Consider the following 25,220-nt stretch of genomic DNA (forward strand, 5'->3'; position numbering starts at 1 on the left):
AATGGATTATGCTATGTGTACACTAAAATTAGTCACTAGTATAAAATATATATTAGAATATAAATACGCATTAAAAATAAATTAAATCATACATGTATTTATACCACTACAACAAAATTCATTTTTAGTGACAAATTTTTAGTGGTAATAATACAATGACTACTATTTCCTTTATTTAACTTATACTTTTGTGGCCATTACACATTTGTCATTATTAATATATTTTATACTCGCAATTATTATTATTGTCACTAAATTATTACTTCTTTTACTTTTATATTTATTTTTTTAAATTAATAAGGGCAATTGTTATCATTGCCAGTAAACGTATTCCTATTCTCCTAAACTAAATTGATTGAAAACGAAAAAGAAAAAAAAATTGTGTTGGGATTTGGTTCTTCAGAAGACTCACTTCCCTCCGTCACTACCTTAATGGAACTCACTTCCCTCCATCATCGACCATCACCGCCATAGGCCTTGCCACCGTTGACAGCCGCCGTCCATCGTCCTACACTCATTCAAACCGCATCTCTATTCCTCCACCTCAGATCTGCATTGTAAATTCCTGATTCCTTTATTCCAAATCGGAAAACAAAAAAATAGTGTCAGTGTTGTGCCATGGAAGCTTGAGCTCGTAGTTTTGGTGTGAGTCCTGCGACTGCGACACTCTTCCTTCTCTTTCTTTCTCTGCCTATAATGAAGGACTCCGAATCCCATTCGCCTTCTGTCGTTCGCCTCAAATCGGTATGTTTCTTATCTCTCTCATTCATTCCAATCTTTTTTCCCCAATTCTCTAGAATTAGGGATTTTATTTAATAGCCAAATTATTATTTTGGAGTTTGGAACATTCAATTCTTGGTTGAGGAAAGATGAATATCTGTCATAATTATGTATTTTGGTCCTTGTTTGTGAAAATTTTTCGCAGGGGGCAAGAAATTCTGCACCACTGCTGATACGTTGACTCAGCGGGAGCCTGATTCAATGCTGGCTGCTATGTTCAGTGGTCGCCATACTCTCTTCCTAGATTCTGATAAGTCAATGTCAAATTCTGTCTTTCTTTGTTTATACTTGTATATGGTTTCCTCAATTATGCACGTTTGGCTTTGTTTATTGATTTGGTGAAAATTGCAATGACTGGTTGCAGCGATATGTCTTTGTTGACAGGGATGGTAAACACTTCCATCACATTCTTAATTGGTTGAGAGATGGTGTGGTGCCCACTCTGGAGGACTCTGAATATAATGAACTATTGCAGGAGGCTGAGTACTATCAATTACTTGTAAGTATTGTTCTTTTCCAATGGATTGTGGTTCAATGATTTGGAAGCTAAAATTTATATTCTTAGACTGCTTCTTGTTTGCTTTGTGTAGCTCTAAGATTGTCATTATTGTACTGTCTAGTTTTCATCTTTGACTAAAACATGTGTAAATGAGTTCCTTCATCGATTTGTCATAAGAATATCATCATCGTGGAAATGCCATGCACCATCATTATATTGATAATGTGTTTTTAAATTTTAATCAAAGAAAGGTTTTGATGTTTTTAAATTTTTGTACATAGTTCACATTTGTTTTGACATCTGTATTGAGAAGAGCAATCTGTGATGGAATTACCCCCTTCTTAAATGTAAAGAATGTCCTTCATTGTATCATAAATGAATAGAATGCATACTTGCACCTGCTATTACTGATTTGATAGCTCCATATGCCATAATGTTGAGCTTTAATTTCCTCATATACCTTCCTATAGCTTTGCTCCAGTTGCTTGATCATTTTAAAAAGAAAGTAAGAAACTTAAACTTCAGGCCTTCATGGAATCCCTGATCGGCTGATCTTGTGAGTATTTTTGAAATATCAGTGGCCAATAGTTTGATGGTTTAGGTTTATGTTCGATGCATTATCATCTATGTGAGAGATGAAGAGTTACCTTAATCTTGACAGAAATCATGCTACTACAATACTGTTTTGCAAGTTATCTTATAATTCTTTTGAATATATATTATAGTATATGATAGTTAATATACTAAAGGGGTATTTGCCGTCGCAATCACAGTCGTTGTTGCCCAAAAATACAGACTTGAATTGAATTATAAATATGTCTATATGTATAGGATTTGTGCTGTCCTGCCTTATTCAAATATTCAACCTTATTTCTTATTAGTATCTCAATTTTTAATTTCTTTTGTATTCTTTAGCTCAGAAAACAAGAATAAACAATAATAACTGGAAAAAGGAGAAATGCAAAAAATTGCTTGAACTAGAAACATGTCAAGTTTGAAAGTATTTGAACTTTCTGTTTTCGAATGGATGAAGAGTCCTTTGAAAGCAAAGAAGATCCATGAAACTAACTAAATTGTTGTTATAATTTTGAGCGCAGATGATAGCAATCACAATGATGATGAAATTGAGAAGACACTAGCCATCCTAATTGGTCTCATAGCTGGTGTTGCTCTAATCATCGTTTTCCTCTCCTTCTTGTCCAAGGTCTGCGAAAAGCACAAAGGTAATCTATGCTTTCTAATGTGTTTAAACATTTAATTCATCATCATGCATGGTTCTAATACGTGGATTATTCTTTGATTATGCATGTAGGTGGTAAATAAATAAAGAATGCTTTTTTCTTGGTAAAATTATTAGTCTTTTGGTGGCTAAATTTGTAGCATATAGGCTAAGATTTGTAGAGATGGTTGTACCCTGTGGAGATCCGAACGATCCACATTATAGAAAAAATGCTTTTGGTGCTAGGGAAGATGGCTTGGGAAAAAATGCACATTCTCTCAAGAAGGTTTCAGATCACATATTTGTAACATGATTTATTTTTTTCAAGAGAAATTTATGTATCAATATTTAAGTTTAATGAAATATCTCATTTTGTAGTAATTAATTTCAGTATATTTATATTATGCATAATGATAATAATTGTTAACAAAAATAATTGAGGTTTTAGAAAAACAAAAAAGATAGTTCATTGTTTCTAAAAAAATGAGTATAATATAACTAAAAAAAGTCTTAAGATTTTAGTGGTAATAGATAATGGCAACTAAAAGTGAATAACATTACTATTTTAGAATAATTTTTAGTGGCCATATAAATTTCCGGTAAAATTGGTATTGGTGGTAATAGTAATACTAATAGCTATTAAAAGTGAATAACATTACAATTTTAGAATTCTTTTTTGTGGCCATATAAATTGTCAAGAAAATTGTCACTAAAAGTTATATACTTTTTATGGCTATTAAAGAGACTTTTACCGGCAAATGTTATAATTGCTGCTAAAACCTTTTAGCGACGAAGTATAAGACGGCTAATGTCTAATTGCCGGTAAATGTATTAGCGACTATTTTTATTGCCACTAAAAGCAAAATAAATGGCTGCTAAAAGTGATTTTTCTTGTAGTGTACACAAATACATTAGTGGCTGATTTTAGTGGTTAATTTCGGTGTACAAAGCTACAAATAGCATTTTTTTTAATTAATGTTATATTAATTTGATTACCTATTTTAAGAACAACTATTTTAAAGTTAAACTCTTAAGAATTGCAACTAACTTGATTGATCGAGTGATAATCTTTTAATTCGGTGGGGTTTAATGGAAACCATATTCCTAAAAGTAGCTTCTATATTCTCATTTATATGCATGTTACAATAGTCATTTCTCATTTCTTATATATGATAGATGTATGAATAAAAAGTAGTGTTTACATATTCAATTCTTTAAATGAATTACCTTCACATCATGGGTTAATGCTAACGCTCTATATAGGGGATAGAACCATCACTCTCTATCTCCAACTCTCTAATAAGCTTCCATAATGAAATCAGTATTCATTATTTTTCATATTATACGTTGCATCTTCATCTCATCCTACTAATAATGTGGCTATCAATTCTTAAACAGGTCTAACAATGACCAATATATCCTTTCTACTTATCCTTACACCTGAAAAATTGACAACACAACTCTTAAAATTAAATTTCACAATACACGATTTGTAGCCCACAAATGCATTTTATCCTTGCCCACTATCTTGTCAAGCAATAAATTTTAAGGAAGCTTGGTGAGTTTACTAATTAGATTTTATCCATTTTTATTTATTTTATTATTTAATAAATTAATTATTAATTATTTTTGTGATTTATTCTCTTATATAAGGAATTTGGAACCTTAATTAGCAAATGATTGGCCAAATCTAATAGACAAAACATACAATAGTTATTTTTTGTCAAAATAATGAAAAAAAACATAAAACTTGTAGCCTTGTGAAGTTTAATCAAGTCATTGCTATTAAAATACTCCTGTAATATTTGCTTGTACATAATAATAATAATAATAATAATAATAATAATAATAATAATAATAATAATAATTATTATTATTATTATTATTATTATTATTATTATTATTATTAGGGTAAAGTATATTTTTTGTCTTCGAAATTTGGCAAAAATTTTAAAAATAACCCTAAATTTTATTTTGTTTCAATTTTGTCCCAGAAGTTTTCGATTTGCATCAAATATACCCTCGAAGGCTAAACTTTCAAAAAATTTAAGACCAATATAACAATAATTCGTGAAAATTATGATTGATTTACTTGTGTTGAGGGGTTGTTCTTATGAAATTGTTGTTGAATCGATCTTAAATTTTTTGAAAAATTAGCCGTCAGGGGTATATTTGATGCAAATCGAAAACTTCTGGGACAAAATTAAAATAAAATAAAATTTAGGGATATTTTTAAAAATTTTGTCAAACTTTAAAGACAAAAAATATACTTTACCCTTCTTATTATTATTATTATTATTATTATTATTATTATTATTATTATTATTATTATTATGTGAAAAATAGAGATCAATTATTGATTCTTTAGATATAAATAAATATTACTAATGACAAGAAGCAAATTTTTAATTTGAATCAAATATTACATGTGTACAAAGAGAGGAGGCTTATTAATGAATTAGTGTTACAATTACAAGAATAACATATGAATTTGTATATTTATTAATCAATTAATTCTTGTGGTGAAAGAGAGGAGGTTTTCTTTGTAAATCCATGCACCAAACCACTCTGCTTTGATACCAATATTGTGAATTATTTTGCCTGTGATGACATCAAAGGAAGCCAATTCATCGTTATAGTTTTCGATAAAATATATTACATCACATTTGTTGCCCATTCCAAATGGAAAATCAATTTCTAGAAAGTGTCTAACTGTAAAAAGCTTCACCCAAGATTCTTTCACACCAATTTCACCCAAAATGGATATTTCAATACAGCTATTCTCAGCAAGAGAGGAAATTAGAGCAAGAGACTCGTTGAGCACTACCAAAACTCTAATAGGGGGAGCATCATTTCTTTGCACCAAAACAATCGATGTGGTTTGAAACGTTTCAGTGCTGAGGTTAAATGACACAATTACTTCTTCTCCATACTCTTCACAGCACCAATGGCATACTCCATTTAAGTACTTTACAGAACCTTGTTCTAAAAATTCATTGTGATTCATTTCAAGCTCAAGTTTTTTCCAACAATTATTTTTTAGACTATAAATTTGCCAAATTGGAGAAGGTCCATCTAAGTAAAATTCATAATCAATATAATATACACATTGAATCACTTTATAGTCATCATTCATATTATCATAACCAAATCCATGAACACTTACCTCTAGATCAAAGCCGGGCTCATCGATAATAATACTCGGAGGAATAATTTTACGCTCATCAGTTTTGGGGTTCCAAAGTCCAATTTTTAGTTTTTTTCCCTTACGACCATAAGTTTCAGAGTAGCATATGATACCATTAACACATTCTATAACCATGCCGGGAACATCATATTCCTCAACCAGACTTGGCAAAACTAATCTAACTATGTTTTCATACTTCTCTCCAGAAAGCAAATACACATCTTTTTTATAGACGTTGTTTCCATCACCTCTTTGGTCATAAAAATTTCTCCATAGAAGCAGAGACGATGAATAAGCAGTTTTGGATTTTAAATTCTCGTAGTACATACTCTTGAAATTAGAATTCTCAAGTAAATTTAGCCAAGACTTTTGCACGCAACTAAACCGCTTCAAAGATTTAACAGGTAATTTTGCTAGAATTTCTAATGCAAGATCATTAGAAATCTGATCGTATTTTTTCTCCATTTGCATTGAAGATGAAGATGCAAAAATTATAGGATAGGATTTTGTGCTTGTGATGTGCCTCGCAAAATGTAATGAAATAAAGTAAAATTTTAAAAAATTCAATGGTTTTACATTTTTGTCGCTCTATTTATTTCTCTCCTAATTAAGATCTCTAATATTTAAGAGTAAACATCAAACCAATCAAACGATTGATGGGTTATATATATAGAAAACCTAAATAAAATAAAAAGAAAGCCAATATAAATTGTGAGCATTTGAATTACATTTGCAATCACAAATATAAATGTATAATTATTATTCATTACGCTTGATTTATTTATAAATGTTACCTAGATTATTTTTTATTAGTTTAACTAGTGTATGTTCCCGTGTCTTGCACGGGTAATACATAAAATTATATAAAAAATTTTATTAAAATTTAAATGAAAAATATATATAGTAATTATTATTATAAATATTTTATAATTTAAAAATATTAAAAATAATTAATATTTATTTTAATAAATTTAGATTGGTTGAACAGTTATCTCATTTGTCTGCTTAAGCAAGTATTTGGAGTTCGAATCTCACCCTTAATAATAGAGCATCAATATGTGGTGGATTAATTCTCAACTTGTCGAGTTAGAAAATCCGTAGAAAACAATGGTATTTGTTTTTAAAATTGATTAATTTTTCATTAATAGCAATACTTATGGACTTTTGTCTTTGTTAAAATTTACTTAGGACAATTTTATTTGTTGGTATCGTATTCATTCTTAAAGTCAAAACAATATGATCAACATTGTTATTTGTTAAAACTTCACATGTTATGAAATAATTTTTAAATTTTCAAATTCATAAACTTATGCCATTACAAAAGTTATTAGATCGATTAATATTTTATGATAACATGGTGTACCGAAACACCATCGTTGAGTATTAGTTAGTGTGAAGAGAAACCAATAATAACTTTTGTTATTCAATATATAATTTATTATATTGAAAAATAAAATAATATTTCCTAAATTTATAAATACATTTTCTTCTAATTTCTTACACCATTTTATTTGACAATATTTACCATTAAAAAATAGCAAATGACCATATTATCCCACAATATATATATGATGTGCAAAATAATTTCTTGTCTTGAAATTAATTCTAATTAGTGAGATAAAATTTAAAATATTTTTTATTTTCTTACTTAAATTTAAATTTAGAATTGATTAATGACTATTTTTTTAATTTCAATAAAAAAATAAATTGGTTAAATGTAAAATATTTAGCATTTAATAATTTCAATCATTTAAATTTAATTACCAAAAATTAGATTAAAAATTAATTATAAACTTAATAATCGATAATATATATATTATATTAGTACGTAAATAATAATATCTAATGTATTAATTATTTATTTTTTTGACAGAATTAATGTATAATCTATTGAGGATTGATTTATTATCCAAAATATTTTTCATAAACTTTGTAATATGTAAAAATAGTGATCTTATTTGTTATTATTATTTAAACAATTTTTTATAATTTTTTAATTAGGTAATTAACTTAATTAATAACCTTTATTATTGCTTTTATACTAAAAAAATATCAATTTATACTATTTACATATTTTTTACTACTAATAAATAAATAAATAACTAAATATTTATACTATTATATTTATTGTCCTAGATGATGACTTAATTTACTTATTTTATATGTTAAATAATATTTTGTATGTTAATTTATTAAATATTAAGATAAAAAAATTGTTCAATAAATTATATAAATAGTCATTACAGAAAAAAAATTATATATCATATATAATAATCGTTGATATATATAGTGTCATGTATATTTTAAAATTATTTATTTTAATTATATTATGTGAGTTATTATTGTTATTTTTACTTTTTTATTACATTAAAAAATAATATTTAAAACTAAAAAAGAAATAATTAATTTTTTAATTTGAATTAAAAAAATATCTTGTAAATATATTCAAGTTTTACATATACTAAGTGTTATAATATTAAATAGTATAGTATTTACTATAACAATGACTCAAAATATTAATCCAAGATATATTTGGGCCTAGTAAGACCTCAATGCAAGCAAGATCAACTAAAATCTATTGTTAGGGTCCCAAATCTGACTTAGGTTCATTACCTTAAAGGCCCAATGCAGACGAAGTCCACGCGTCCCCTCTTAAATCGACTCAGATTGGATCTCTGTTGCTAGTTAAATATGGTAATGAGTACTCAGAGGAGCGTGAGAAGCCCCCTTCCCATCCCTCACTCGTATTTAAAAAAAAATACCCCCGTTCCTTTTCCATCATTGCAAGTTCTTGTTTAATTACCCCTTAGAGAATGCAGATCTCCTCGGTAAACTTTTGAAAAAAATTAATACAAAAAGATATAATATAATAATCATAAAATAATCAGTTCAATATAATTCAACACAATTTATAACATATTATTTATGAAAAATAACATTTCAAAAGGATAAAACATAAAAACATATTCCAACATAATAACATAACAAAATTTTTTGGGACGATACTGAGCGACGTAGTGACGGACTTGAGAGGCAGAGAAAGTGAGTTAGAGAGAGAGGATCGAGGCTGAGAATGAGTCTAAAAGAAAAAGGAAGAATTCAAATTGGAGGCAGAAATTAGGGTTACTAAATTCAAGAAATGAATTTATGTATATATAAATTAGAATAAATTAATAATTTTATTCCATGGGGCGGGTACTTATGTCTGTGTCCCATTAGAGGTGGCAAACAAGAAAGTCTGCCCTGTCTCGCCAAAAGCCCGCAATTTGGTGGGCTAGCCTGCCCCTGCCCCGCCTAGTAAGGCGGTTTTAAATTTCTCTCCCGCTCCGCCTAATGGTAGGCTGGCGGGTTGGCGGGCTCTCCTTTTTTTTATAAATCATTAAATATTAAATAATATATATAATTTCACAATAATTTCAATAAATTTATAATTTCTAAAAATATAAAAAAATTATAATTATAAATATGTAATAAACATAATTATAAACCAAATTTTTAAAACAAAATAATAAAATTAATATTGTCCAAAGCAAAACAAATATTGTCTAAGATATATAATTAAACATCTTCAAGTTTATAATCAATCAAACATAAAAATATAATCCAAAATATAATTTAGAAAATTTTCAATTATCATCTTTATCCTCTTGTAGATTAATAACATCATAGAAATTTGTAAAAAAATGGTCTTGAAAAAATAAAAGCTTGGCCCAGCGGAAAAATCTGCACCATCCCACCGAAGCCCGCCAAAGCTCATGGATTAGGCGGTGCGGGGTAGGCAGGCTCTTTAAGTTTGACAGTCTCAAATTTTCAATCCAATCCTCTTTTTTTGTCGGGTTATGCGGGTCAGCTTGATAGATTTTGGCCTGTTTGCCATCCTAAGTCCCCATCCATTTTCGGGTGGCAGGTCGTGAGAATTTCATGAGTTCCCATTTAGCTCCAAAATGTGAGTATTCCCAGTAAATACCTTTTTTGGCTGTTTTTGTGATCATTCCTATTGCTAGTATTCATTAGTTTGTGACGTGGAGCTATTCTAGCCACTCAATAAATTCTCAGATAATCAAAGTTTAGGTTATATCACTTTTATACAGTCACATGTATCTTTGTTATAACAATATTAATAGAAGATAAATAGATAAACACTAAGCTATTGTTTGAATATAAGATAAAAAATAAGAGGAAAGAAAATAGAAAGAAAGAAAATAAGAGAAAATAAAATGGAAAGAAAAGTATATTTTTGTGTGTGTTTAGATGAAGAAAAAATGAATGAAAAAAAATAGAGGAAAAAATTTCTTTTGGTTGGATGGAAGGATAAGTAAGAAGAGAAAAAAAATTATAATAGAGTAAAATTATATTAATGTTTTTATATATTATATATAAATTATAATTCAAATGGTAACTCTGTATTTTAACCCATGTCTGCACTTCTGCATAAGTTTTTTTCGCAACTTTGAAGAGAAAAAATTTACATGAGCTCCACATACATTTTTATGTTTTTTATTCAATTTTTTTGTTGATCCAAACAATAAAAAATTGATTTTTCATCTATTTTCTTCTCCAACATTTTATTTTTCTACAAATTCTTTTAATCCAAACAATGCATAAATAACTCACATTTTTCATATATATATATATATATATATATATATATATATATATATAACAATAACTAATATCACATATTAGGTTAATTTATGTTGATAAACCAAAGGCACCCAAAATTACCTAAATTTTCCAAACCCAAAAACGTTACCTAGTTATCTCCATTTACATTTCTATATAAATCGAATTTAATGAATTCAAATTAAATTAGGGTAATAAGTAATAAATCGAATCTATAGGATTCGAAATACTTGATATTTTGATTCGAAAGTAAATTGAATTTAATGAATTCAAATTATGTCATCCCCCACTAAATCGAATTTATAAATTTTGATTTATATGGTCCATGCTAAATCGAAGCAATAAGGTTCGATTTATACTCACTTAATAGCAATCCAGCTCATTGTAAATCGAATCTCCTTCATTCGATTTAGTAGCATAGATAGCATCCAAGTAATTTGAATCTTATAGATTCAATTTACTACGAAAACACATAATTCGAACTCCATAAGTTTGATTTACATAGATATGTAAATTGGGACATGCGCGTAATTTTTTTACTTTGGCAGATATACGTAAAATTAGTTTGCAAATGGTTTATAAAGGTGATTTACTCCACATATTATAACTTGTGAAATCATAATATTTTGAGAAATGATGTATAAACAACTTAAATGTTGATAAGTCTGAAAAATTTTAGAAAAAAATAAAAATATAAAAAAATTACATGTTGATCCATAAAGTTTTTTTAAAAATTTGTCCATAGTCTATGATTAATAACTTTAAAATTATATATATTTTTTATTTTTATTTTATAGAGACTTATAATTTTGTTATCGGCGATGTTAGTGGTTATAGAGAGATTTTTACCTTTAAATAAATTATAGAGAAATTAAAAACAAAATTGGTTACTATTTTTCTGACAATTTATTTAATTTTTAGTTTAAATTAAAATTAAATTATATATTCAATTTATATTTATTTATTTATCCTAATGATTGTATATAATAGATAATATATTTAAGCATGTTTTGAAAGAAACTATTGAATTTTATATAATTGAAAGTTAACTATGAAATTGAAGCTAAGATGAAGTGAAATACAATAAACATATGAGGAGTGAAATTAAAATAAATAATTAAAAAATAAGGTAATAAAATAATTAAACAAAGTAAAAAAAAGGCAAAAAAAATATGCATGTAGTTGATAAAAATACACTATAAAAAAATTAGTATAATTAATGAACATAAAAGATGAAAGACAAAAATTAAGATATATTTTTGTTAAAAAATTCAAAAAAAACATTGCGAAGAAGAACCTATTAATCAAGTTTTATGAAAATATTATAAAAAATTTAAAATGTTAGTAAATAAAATAGTAACTCCTTTAAGAATTATTAATCAAAATACATAAAAATACGTTCTGATTTCTAGATATAAAAAATAATAAGAAAATAATTCAAATTAAATTTATTTATTTTATTTATTTGTTTATTATTTATGAAATAATTTAATGTTTATTTAATTTTAGTCAAATTAGATAATATAATTAATTAGTTATAATTAATGTTGTTCACTCTAATGGTTTAATTGAAACATATTGAAACTCTAAAGGTAAAATTAAAACTAAATGTTAAGGATAAAATAAAAATAAAATTGAATTTGCTATCTTAAATTTTTTTTTAATAAAAATTTTATTTATACATCTTTAAAATGCATCACTTTAATACAATGATATTTTTATTAAAAATAAAAATTATGATAAATATCTTATATATTTGTTAGTAAATTATATACAAATATTTTTGAAGTATATCATTTTTATTATATAAAAATAACTTAAATACTTTTAAATGTGATTATGATAATTCATTAAGTATTATATTTTTTTACTAACTTATATTTAATAATTTACCTCTAACTTCTAATTATAGTAAAAATGTAAGATATGATGCCAAAAAAAAAAGCTAAAGCGACATAAATTTTTTACTAACAAATTTTTTTTTTAGATACATATCTATTTTTTTAAGTTATACATTTTAATTTATATATATTAATGACAATTAAATGTATAAAAAAATACTAATTAATAAAGAAATAAAATTTAAGATAAACATGTCCTGAACAAATTGAAATAAATAAAGACTTTTAATTATGATAATTAATTATAATCACATATATTTACTTCAAGATTTATACTTTAAAAACTCAGTATATTAATATTTTGTATTTTTATCTTTTAATTTTAGACTATCACAAATATTAGTTATTCTCCAATAATGACAATGCTTTTAAAAAATAAACATAATTAAATAATTTTAAAATTATATAATAATTTTTAAAATAACAATAAAATATACAATTACTTAAAATATAATATTTGTATAGTAATTAAAATTTAATTGCCAATATAAAAGTAACATATAATATCATTTCGTAATCAAATAAGTATTTAATCAAATAATTTAATATTTATATATATAATAATATGACAAAATAAATAAAAGTTTGAGTTTAACCATAACATAAATTGTACTTGATTTGATTTAATAATTTAAAAAAAATTGACTAACCCTTTTTAGAAATATGCCAATCTAAATAATATAGATTGAAGATAAAAAAATATAACTAAATTATTAATACAACATAATATTCTTAAAAATTTATTTTATAGCAGATCTAATATCAAGATATTTATCATCATCTGTGGTTTAATCTAATTTTACAATTATTTAAATGTTGTTTTTATGAAAAATCACATTATTTATTTTAAAAAAAATATTTACTCATTATTATAATTTAAATAGAATATAAAATAGATATTAAATCAATTATTTCTTTTAATAATTACTCAGTCACAAATATCCATCAAGGACATGAGATTTAAGAGCATACAAAGTAAATATAATACTTACAACTTTTACGCTACTACGATAAGATGATTATCACAAGTCTTTTTAGCATAAATTAAATAGAACAACATATAATAATAAAGAAACAATCAAATAAAAAAAATTATAGAACACCTGTCATACACTACGACGGTTAGTATTGAGAAAGCTTTCAAAATTCTATATATTCTTGCCAAACACAATATTATTATGCTTTTTTTTATAGAAACCATTGAATGGAAGAACCGTTAGTAAAAAGATGAGGTTCTCTTATAATATGTATGACTTTTTATGATAATAAAATAAAAATGAAAAACATAAAATAATGTTTTGTATATTTAAATTAATTTTAATCGTTTTTAGTAACCAGATTTGTCATAATGTAACTGATAAATAATCACAGTTAATACTGATTGGATATGTTTTGAGTATGCTATACATTTTATGATTTTGTACGGAATAATATTAATTTTAATTTATATATTTGTTATTGGGTATTAAAAATAAAAAGTATTTGTATGGTTAGCATTTTTCAAACCTTCCTCAACTCTGATCGTGATTAGGCCTAAAAAATCACCTACCTCGTTGGACATAAATGTAATCCAATCAATTTTCATCTGATAGTGCTATGCATTCGCATAATCATAAGAGAATCACATTCGCATAATCATAGGAGAATTAATTTTAGCGAGATAACAATATGGTATTTAGTTACCACATGAGTATTTTTATATATAGAATTATCAATCAATTATGTATGGCTTCTGTTGAAAATAATATATTCAACATGGATATTGTTTGTTAGGTAAAAGATAACAGATTGATAAAGAAAATTAATTACAATGGGTATATTCATTTTAAAAAATATTTTTTTATATAATACTATAAAAAATATCATGGTTACCCTGAATTACTACAGATTCAACTTCCATCGACAGCGGTAAAATGTCTAAATTGAGACACTTTTAGACTATAATATTTGTGAAACAAACAATTAATGAAACACTCATCCATACATTCTCATTTTGAGTATATTTATACATAAAAAAAATTAAAATAGCAAAAGTGATAAAAAATGATGATTTTTATAATTTTGTGTGGCTATCTATATATAGAAGACCAGAAGACTATGATTATCTAACAAAATTAATTTTATTTATTGCATTCAATTTGAATAAGTAAAAAATCATCTTATTTTATTTTAGTCCTTAATTCACATGATTTAAATTTAGCTCAATATATATGATTTGATTTGATTTAATTATTAGTGAAAAAATATGTTGAGAACCTATTTTATGCATAGATTTGTTATTTTAATAATTAATTAATTAATCTAATTAATTAATTAATACATATAATTAGTATAATTAATTTGATTTAATAAATTAAAAAAATAAATTAAAAAAATACTACCAAATCAATTTGATATAAATTATAATAAATTATGTGATATTTAAATATCTAATCAAATTAATGAGTTGATATAGTTGATTTATCATAATAAATTGTATTTAAGGAGTTAAAATAAACAAATCGCTAAATACTCTCATAAGCATGCATGTCACGTCAACTCCATCATTAAGTACAGAAAGCTGATTTTTATATAATAGAATAGATAATAAATAGAATATATGAGAATATGATATGAGACATATTTTAATTATAAAATATTGAAATTGGTATTATATAATAGATTTTTTCTAAATTCTTATTGCTTGTTCGTTGCAAATTTTTACGTAATTACTTAATAATTTTCGCCTATGAAACTATCAACTACCTAATATTATGATTTAATTAATAAAAATGATGACATTAATATTTTTTCATAAGTCTTGTTATTATTTATAATTAGGAAATACCCATAAATAAATTTATTTCCTTAACGAGTGTTAAATTTGTTGTCAAATTCTATATTACCTTTAAAATTTTAGCGTAATTAAGTCTAATTTTTACATTTTGAAATGAATTTACTCAAAAAATTAATATGTAAATCACATTATTATTACAAATTACTTTTTTAACATAGTTAGTGGTGCTTATTTGAACCATTAAATTTAGCTTCTAATGATATTAAAGTCAACCTATTTTATTATCTTGTGCCTTCAAAGAATTTACACGACTAACATAAAAATATAACAATTGAAAAAAAATTGTTACAATGGGTATATTCATTTTAACAAATATTCTTCTATCTAATACTATAAAAAAATACATTGGCCACTTTGAATTGCTACAGGTCAACTTCCATCCACATTAGTAGAATGCCTAAATTGAGATATATTCATCAAGCAAACAATCAATAAAACACTCATCTGTACTTTCTCATTTTGGGGACATTTATATATAAAAGAAATTATACATAAAGAAAAAAAAGAAGAAGAAAAAAAGAGTTGAAAGAGCAAGAGTAATAAAAATTATGATTCTTATAATTTTATGTGGCCATCTATATATAGTAGACCAGACAACTATAATTATCTAACAAAATTAGAGAAAAGGACAAATAGGTCCCTGACCTTTTGCCCTGCGAATATTTTCGTCCCTGACCATTGAAAAATACTTTTAAGTCCCTGACCTTCGCAAAACTCGGACGGATCAGTTCCTCGGTCAACGGAAAATGCTTGTCACGCGTACACGTCGCCTGAAAAACTTCCCTCTCACGCGTCATGCGTACGCGTCGCCATGAATTTAACAATACCTCATTTTTTTATTAATTCTCCACTTTGTATTTTTTTTCCATTTCTTTCAAGCCATTCTTGCCTTCAAAACTTTAAATCATTCAAACAAATATATCAAGATATCGAATGATAGAAAAGTAAATTAAATTTAGCAATTTAGGATGTGTTTAACTTAGCGTTTGAAGCATCAACCGTAGGTTTAATTTTTCTTGTTTATATACATTTTTTACCTATTATTTTTTTTGTATGGAATAATAATAGTAAAATTATAGCGTACTAAAAAAGAATATTAAGAGTATTAAAAATATCTATATAAAAATATCATAAAAACTTTTAGATTTATTTTCATCATTGTCAAGATAAATATTTAATTTTTATTTTTTTTAGTACTCTCTTTTATAATTGTAATTCTTGTGTACTATATTTTAGTGTAATTTTTTTATAATATAATCATAGGTAATAATATAATCATAAAGGTTGAATTCCAAAATAATATTACGAATAAAATTATTGAGAGTACTGTAATAAGAGTACGATGTAAAAGAATACTAAATTAACATTTTGATATATAATGCAAGGCTATGATGATGCAAAAAATAAAAAAGAAAATGAAAAAAAACGACAAAAAATGTTACTAATAGTCTCATCATTATAACTTTCTTTAATCATGTAGAGGCTGTATCATTCTTACTTTTCTCTCATTCAATACTTTGATATGTTTGTTTGAGTTATTTAAAGTTTTGAATGAAAGAAATGAGAAAAAAAATATGCAAAGTGAAAAATTTATGAAGAAATGAGGTATTGTTAAATTCATGGAGTTTTCCACACGACGCGTACGCGTGAGAGGGAAGTTTTCCAGGCGACGCGTACGCGTGACACACGCGTACGCGTGACAAGCATTTTTCGTTGACCGAGAGACTGATCCGTCCAAGTTTTGTGAAAGTCAGGGACTTAAAAGTATTTTTCAATGGTCAAGGACGAAAATGTCCGCGGGCAAAAGGTCAGGGACCTATTTGTCCTTTTCTCACAAAATTAATTTGTATTTATTGCACTCAATTTGAATAAGTAAGAAATTATCTTATTTTAATTTAGTCTTTAATTCACATGATTTGAATTTAGCTTAATATATATTATTTGATTTGATTTGATTTAATTATTAGTTGAAAATATCTCAGTTGTCTATTTTATTCATAAATTTATTATTTAATCACTAATAAATTAATCAAATTAATTAATTAGTACACACAATAAATTTGGTTTAATAAATTAAAAGAATTAAATTAAAAAATACTAACAGAATATTAAAATAAATAAATTAAAAAATATTACCAAATCAAATTGATATAAATTATAATAAATTATATGATATTTAAATATCTAATCAAATCAATTAGTTGATATAATTAGTTTATCGTAATAACTTATATTTAATGAGTTAAAAGAAATAAATCGAAAAACACTCTTAGAAGCATGCCACGTCAACTCCATCATTAAGTGTAGAAATCCGATTTTTATATAATAGAATAGATAGATAGATGTTGATTATAGTTAATTATGATAAAAATATATAATAGGTCTTTTATCTTATATACTCTTCGCCTATTTATATTTTTCAACGATATAGAACTAATTTTTTATACTACTCATATCTACAATGTAACGATCCTCAATTTTAAAAATATAAATATAAATCAGTTATAATTTATTTTATAAATTAAAGTTTCTTATTCTTAAAAATTATGTTATTAAAAATAATTAAATTAATTTATAACTATTTAAATTGAACTAAATTCATATTATTATATATTTTTGTTATGATAAAATATTTTACATAATTAAAATTATAATTTTAGTAATTTATAAATAATAAAAATTATATATATATATATATATATATTATAATTTAAGTAATTAATATTTTTAATAAAAAAAAAAAAAGAGTGGCCGGAAGCCGTTATTATACATATATATGCCATTATATATATATTAAAGAAGGAAAAAAAGCAAGCCGAATGTGGCTTACATGCTTTCATATATATATATATATATATATATGACACCTAAACCCCTTTGTATGTGTAACATTTTCCATAAATCATGATCATTAGCACCTAATTAGCATTGCATTGCTTCATTCTTGGGTGGTACAAGAGAGATAGAACCGAGAGAGAAAAGAAAGAAACCGTGAACTTTTCAAAAACTTTCACTTTCGATTTCTTGAGATTCGTAATTTCAATCAAAAATTTAATTCAGTAAGAGTGTTTGATGAGCGGATATTTTATACGCTTTTTGGCATCACTTTCATATAGTTTTTAGTAGTTTTTATTTAGCTTTTACTAAATTTTTATTGGTTTTAGTGTTAAAATCACAGTTTTTTATTCTACTATGAGTTTTTGTGTTTTTGGACAATTTTAAGTATTTTCTGGCTAAAATTGAGGAGTTGGAGCAGAAATCTGATTTAGAGACAGAGAAAGCACTGCAGATGTTGTCTAGATCTGATCTGCCTGCATTCGAAAGAGCTTTTCTGGAGTTATAGAATTTCAAATGGAGCGTTCTCAACGGCTCTGAAAAGCTCACTTCCAGAGCTTTCCAACAATATATAATAGTCTATACTTTGCTTCGAATTAGAAGGCCCAAAACTGACGTCCAATGCCAGCTTCTTGCCCCCATCCAGGCGTCCAGCGCCCAAAGAGCAGAGCCTAGTGTCCAAAGGCCTAGAGAGGACCTCCTAGCCAGCGTTTCACGCCCTAGGAGCCTCATAGCATGTGGATCTCCCTAAATCTCAGCCCAAACACTCACCAAGTGGGTCCCAGAAGTGAATTTTAGCACTAAATAGACTGTTTTACCCTTACTAGTTATCTGTTTCGTATTTAAGGGTTAATGTTTATGTAATTCAGGAGTTCTTCGAACCTTTTACTCCTTTCGTTGAGGGAGGTCTGCTGTATTTTCGTTTTTCTATTGTATTTTTACTTCAGTATGAGTCTCTAAACCTCCTAAGTTGAGGGGAGGAGCCCTGCTGAGTCCTATAAATTAATAAAAGTACTACTATTTCTCTTCGATCCGTGCGTGATTAATTCTAAGATGATCTAACCAATTAGCTCTGTTCATCACATTTAGACAAACGTGCCTGACACGCGTCTACTTGGATGCATAACGCGTCTTTCACCGGACAGTGACGAACAACAACTTGAATATACATCTCTCAGACGGCTAATCCGTGACTTCGTTGGGGACTTCTCGAGACATCAGTTTAGCCGATTTCCGGGGAGATTAGGGTCTCTGTGGTAGAGGCTAGAACCCAAATGCAGCATTCTCTGATTCGGAAGATCCAACCTTATCTGTGGCGTTTTGAGTAGGATCATAAAGGAGAATGGACTGTACGTGCTTCACCCTCAAGTAGAGATGGATCCACAGTAAACCTGGGGTTCAGATCTGGAGGAGTATTGGCAGCTGCTCAAACCAGTGTCAATCATATACAACCTGTCATTGAAGAAATCACTCACAAGTAAGGAGAGCAGTAGTACCAGAGATAATTCAAAAAGGCAAAGCAATTCCAATCCTCAACTCTATCTTTAAAGTATCAGCACCCTGTTATAAAAATCCAACAACCTTATGATCTACCTGATTAAGACCTGTAAGATAACCATAGCTTGCTTCAAGCCAACAATCCTCGTGGGATCGACCCTGACTCGCTCAGGTATTACTTGGATGACCCAATGCACTTGTTGGTACAATAGTACGAAGGTGTGGGGAATCGTGCTACCAAGTTTTTGGCGCTGTTGTCGGGGATTGTTGAGTTTGGACAAACTGGCGGATTGTCTTGCTCTAGTACTTTATTTTATTTTATTTTATTTGAGTCTTTTATGTTGTTTTCTTCTACTCAATTTTCGAAAATTTCAAAAGTTTTTTTAAAAATATTTTTCTTATCTTTGTTTAATTTGTGTTCTTAATTTGAGTCTTTTGTATTTGTTCTTCTTGAGTTACACGTTTTTCTTGAATCCTATTTTCTAAAAATTTTCAAAAATAGTTTCTTTGTTTAATTCATGTTCTTGGTTTTTGAATCCTGCCTGTTCATGCTCTTCAATTACAAAAATTTTGAAATTTTTTAAAAAAATATTTTCCATATAGTTTATTTTTGGCATCCTCTGAATTGTCTTTAAGTCCTTCTTTCAAAAACTTTTCAAAAATAATTTTTCTTTGTTTAATTCTCGTTTCAATTTTTTGTTTAGTGTTTTCTTGTTTATTTTCTTGTGTTTTTTGACAATTGTGTCTTGGTTTTCTAAAAATTTTAAGTTTGGTGTTCTTTTTCATGTTCTTGATTTCTTTGAGTCTTTAATTTTTGTTCTTTATGTTCTTTTTAGTATTCAAAGTGTTCTTGAGTCTTGCATATGTTTTGATCTTAGAATTTTTAAGTTTGGTGTCTCTTTGTGTTTCCCTCCAAATTTTCAAAAATAAAGGGGCGCTAGATCTAAAAAATTTAAATCTTGTGTCTTTTTTATATTTTTCACTTTCATCATAAAATTCAAAAAATAAAAAATATCTTTTCTAACTAATTTTTAACATAATTTTCGAATTATTTTTTATAAAATTCAACTTTTGATTTTAAAATTTTATCTTATCATATTTTAGTTGTCAAGTTTTCAAAAATCAAAATTTTTCAAAAATAAAAATCATATCTTTTTCAAAAAAATCTTATCTTTTTCAAATCTTATCATATATTTTTCAAAATTCAAAAAATTTATCTTATCTTTTTCAAATTTTATTTTTTAAAATCTTATTTTTTTCTAATCTTAAATTTTAATTTCAAATATTTTCTTATCTTATCTTCTATTTTATTTTTAAATTAAAAATCTTTTCTTAATTAATATCTTATCTTCTCTCTCATCTTTTGCAAAACCACCTAACTAACTCCCTTCTCTCTCTAAATTTTCGAAAATTAATTCTCCTTCTCTCTCTTCTATTTTCGAAAATTTAACATTTAAATTTTAAATTCTTTTTAAATTAATTAACTAATTTTCGAAAATAATTAAATAAATAAAATAAAAATAAAAATATTTTAATTCTTATTTACTTATTCTATTTATACTTCTTCTCTTCTTATCTCTATTCATTCAACTCTACTTTCTTCAACTCTTTGCCTACAATTCTTTATCCTCTTTCCTTTCTTCTTCACATCTCACTTGGAGCTTCTTGCCAATTGGCACAAAAAGCTTTCTTGTGATTTCCTTTCCTTCTATCTTCTCTTATTTACTCTTATCTACTATATTCAAGGTATTTTTCTTTTACTTCTTTTATTTCTTTCCTTTTTCTTCTTTCTTCTACTTCTAACTTTAAGAAGGAGCTTCTTGCCTATTGGCGTGGTCTCTTCTTCTTTCTTTTTTCTTTCTTCTTGTTTATGACCAGGAACAGGGATAAAGAACTCCTCTTGACTCTTGATCCTGAACCTGAGAAGACTCTAAGGAGGCGTTTACAACAAGCTAAAGCACAACACTCCAGAAGAGATCTTTCAAAAAGTTTTGAACAAGAACACAGAGACATGGCCGAACCACAAGAGGAGCTCAGAAAGGTCCTTGGTGACTTCACCATGCCTACCTGTGACTTTTATGGCAAAAGCATTGCTGTACCTGCCATTGGAGCTAACAATTTTGAGCTTAAGCCTCAATTAGTCTCTCTTCTACAGCAAAACTGCAAATTCCATCGACTTCTAATGGAAGATCCATATCAGTTCTTAGCTGAGTTCTTACAGATTTGTGATACTGTAAAGACTAATGGAGTAAATCCAGAGATTTACAAGCTGATGCTCTTTTCCTTTGCAGTAAGAGACAGAGCTAAAAACTGGTTGGATGCCCAGCCTAAAGAGAGTCTTGACTCTTGGAAAAAGCTAGTTAATGCTTTTCTTGATGAATTCTTTCCTCCTTAAAGCATGAGCAAGATTAGAGTGAAAGTTCAACCCTTTAGACAAAGAGTAGGTGAATCCCTCTATGAAGTTCGAAAAAGATACAAGCAGCTGATCAGGAGATGTCCTCCAGACATGCTCTCAGAGTGGTCCATCATAGGCGTGTTCTATGATGGTTTGTCTGAGATGTCCAAAATTTCATTGGACAGCCCTGCAGGTGGATCTTTCCACTTGAAGAAAACGCTGCAAAAGCAGGAGAGCTCATTGAGATGATTGCAAATAACCAATTCATGTATACCTCTGAGAGGAATCCTGTAAATCATGGAACCCCTCAGAAGAAAGGAGTTCATGAAGTTGAGACTCTGAATGCCATCTTGGCTCAGAATAAGATCTTGACCCAACAGGTCAATATGATCTCACAACATCTCATTGGGATGCAAACTGCAGTTGGTAGTAATCAGGAAGCTTCTCTTGAAGAAGAAGCTTATGATCCTGATCAACCCACCATGGAGGAGGTGAATTACATGGGAGAAGCCTATGGAAACACTTACAACCCTTCATAGAGGAATCATCCTAACCTTTCATGGAAGGATCAACAAAAACCTCAGCATGGTTTCAATTAAGGTGGCAGGAACCAAAATAGGTTCACCAACAGACCACTATTCCCATCTTCTCAAGGAAATATGGAGACCTTTAAGCAAAGCCTTTTTGACTTAGCCATTACGGTTTTCAGCCTCACTAAGACCACTCATAGTTTCATTAATGAAACAAGGTCCTCCATTAGAAACTTGGAGGTACAAGTTGGTCAACTGAGCAAGAGGATCCATGAGATCCCTCCTCACACTCTCCCTAGTAATACTGAGGTTAATCTTAGAAAAGAGTGCAAAGCCATAACTATAGAGGTTGAGGCCGAATGGGAGGAGAATGGGAAGGCATTGAACGCCAGTGAAGAAGCCTTCACTGGGCGTTCAACGCCCACCAAAGACGATCTTGTTGAGCTTGAAGTGCCTCCATGATTTCTTTATTTGGCGAATTCTTTTCTTTATTTGATTGAGATATATCTTTTGGTGTGGTGTTCGCGTTCTTATGCGGTGTCCTGTTCTCCAGATCAGAATCGTGGTCGTTGTCAAGGTTGTCCGCCATGATGATGGGATGACTTCCAGGTTCCCCGGCAACGGCGCCAATATTCTGAGGGTTACCTGAAATTGTAGGTCGATCTCGGACGAGATCTGTGGTGGTGGTCGGAGCTGATGTGTCCGACTTGTTGGACTTGATGGTGCTGCTGATCCTTTGTCACCGGAGGGGGTGGTACCTGCAAGAGACTCCAATGCTTAAGTTAGCACGGGCTTTAGGCAGGTTTTTAGTAGAATCAGAGTATGAGTTATACCTGGGTGCTCCAGTGTATTTATAATAGTATGGAGTGACCTTTCTAGAGATAAGATAGTTATCTTTATCTTATCTTTGAGTGAAGTCATCTTATCTTTTTTTAGGGGAACCGCCTTTAGATTGGGCTGTGTTCCTTTGTTTGGGTCTGCTTTGGGCTTCTGTGGTGATTTGGCCGAACTCTTCGATAAGAGGTCGGGGACTCCGTACCTGAAGAGGTCGGTCGACTTGTCTCTTAATCAGCCCGGATCGTACAGCTCGACCCAGGGCATGAACACCAACCTTGATTAGTAAATTTAGTATGACTAATTTACTACTAGTATTGAACCTATGGGGTCACACACTAACGAGTGTTCTAATCTTATTTTGATTTGATCAAATAAATAATTATATTAATTCAAAATAGAATATTATTATATTTTTTGCTAGTACCAAGAATATAATAATAACATGATAATTGAGAATATTAAATGAGAGAATAATTAGTTATTCTATTTCTAAATTTGAATTCTAAATTAGGATGAGATCCTAACTAATTCTGTTTCAAATTGAGTTATGATATGATTCATAAATTTGAAAGATTCAAGTTTAAAATAGTAAGATACGATTCAAATTTGAATTGAGATTCAAATTTAAAATCATTAACAAATTTCATACTATATATATATGTGAATGCCAAGAGTAGAGGAGATACAGAGGAGAATAAAACACAAGGGTTTTATTCCTTTACCTCTACACATATAAACGTATGTGAGCCTGATTCTTGGAGAAGAATTTTATGATGTGCAAAGAGTTGCAAGAGGTTTCTCAATTTAGATCAGATGTCCATTGGTCAAAGAGTTAACAGCAAAGGTTGGTCTCGGTGTGGATACGCATAGCACCTTCGTACCATCGAAGGAGAAAGTGATTTTTACTAGCGTACACAAGTATTTAGATATGATCTATATATTGTTTATTTGAATAAAATTTAAGCACAAAATAGATCTTTAGGATTACCTTCTTTTCTTTCGCTACGTGTGTTATGAACACACAGTAATCCTTCAGATGTTTCTTCTCTGCTCACGAACCTCTTTTGTGTTTCAGCTTTGGAACCCAAGAGTATCGCTAAGGACAAAAGTGAATTATTATTTTATTTTCAAATTAAAATAGTATATTAACACATTGGATTAGTAAATGCCACGTGGGAGGCCAAACTAACAGTGCATCTTACAAATTAATGTTTGGTTAGAAATGTCAAACGAAATAAATTTTTCATGGTTATAAAGTATATTTAAATTAGTCATGGCCAGTATTGTCAGCGCTTCCATCTTTTATGGTTAGAAAGGATTATTTACTCTTATGTTTATATGCATTAGATAATTAGATTAGTGTAGTACTCTTTGAGTTGCATGTTCCCAAGAAAAAATAAGATATAGATACATTTCAAAAGTGATTTTTTTTTTATTCAGTAAATTATCCTATTTTTTCTTTGTCAAATACTCAAATACAACAACATTGTAGCTAATATTCATTTCTCTCTTTTAATATAATCCAATTTTGCTTTTTCCAAATGTTAGCAGGTAGAGAACTAAATACAAAGGACTCTAGCATGGATGAATTGGAGATTGAATTACTAAATAACACAAATGCAACAACAAAAGGCACATGATCATTGAATCAGATGATGAAGACATTGATTTCAATTTCAAATATGTGAAACATGTTCTTGAGTATCTAGACATGGGAAATGAGGAGAACATTGTTCAACCGTTGCAACTAATTAAGCCATCCTTGCTCATGGATTTTGATACATCTTGGTTCCATGAAATCGAATCCAATGGAGAAGATGATATCAGATCCAATCATCATCATTACACCTTCTTTCTAAGAGAGTAAAAGAGGTGTTGCTCCAAATACATGAGATGTCATCAACTTACTTTCGTCAAGATATATTTTTGTTTCTGGTGTCAAAGATTTCAGAAGTATCTTCTTTTTTCCTCCAAAAAAGGGGGAGGGGGAATTAAAAAAGAAACAATGAATTTGGTAGTTTTAGAACCAATGTGAAAATGGATTAAAATGAAAATTATGGGATGTATCTTGGCATTTATAC

The 25,220-nt window shown here is 28.0% G+C and overlaps 1 protein-coding gene and 1 long non-coding RNA gene across 2 annotated transcripts; one reads left to right on the forward strand and one right to left on the reverse strand.

Annotated features, from left to right (window-relative positions):
- The first annotated feature begins 343 nt into the window (after positions 1-343).
- LOC107644657 (uncharacterized) lies at positions 344-2,879 on the forward strand. Its single transcript, XR_001621368.3, has 4 exons — positions 344-744; positions 926-1,279; positions 2,377-2,502; positions 2,592-2,879. It is a non-coding gene; the product is annotated as an uncharacterized LOC107644657 (long non-coding RNA).
- Positions 2,880-5,004: 2,125 nt separating this feature from the next.
- LOC107641441 (F-box/kelch-repeat protein At3g06240-like) lies at positions 5,005-6,150 on the reverse strand. The gene has a single exon (XM_016344934.1). The coding sequence runs from the start codon at positions 6,148-6,150 to the stop codon at positions 5,005-5,007; it is 1,146 nt and encodes a 381-aa protein (XP_016200420.1).
- Between the last annotated feature and the right edge of the window lie 19,070 nt (positions 6,151-25,220).

Source organism: Arachis ipaensis, chromosome B5 (assembly GCF_059453495.1).
Source record: "Arachis ipaensis isolate K30076 ecotype BB chromosome B5, ASM5945349v1, whole genome shotgun sequence".
In the NCBI taxonomy this organism is placed as follows: Eukaryota; Viridiplantae; Streptophyta; class Magnoliopsida; order Fabales; family Fabaceae; genus Arachis; species Arachis ipaensis.

What these genes read in the sequence shown, in the direction of transcription:
- LOC107641441 (XM_016344934.1), bottom strand. Translation starts at nt 6,150, where the DNA reads ATGGAGAAAAAATACGATCAGATTTCTAATGATCTTGCATTAGAAATT.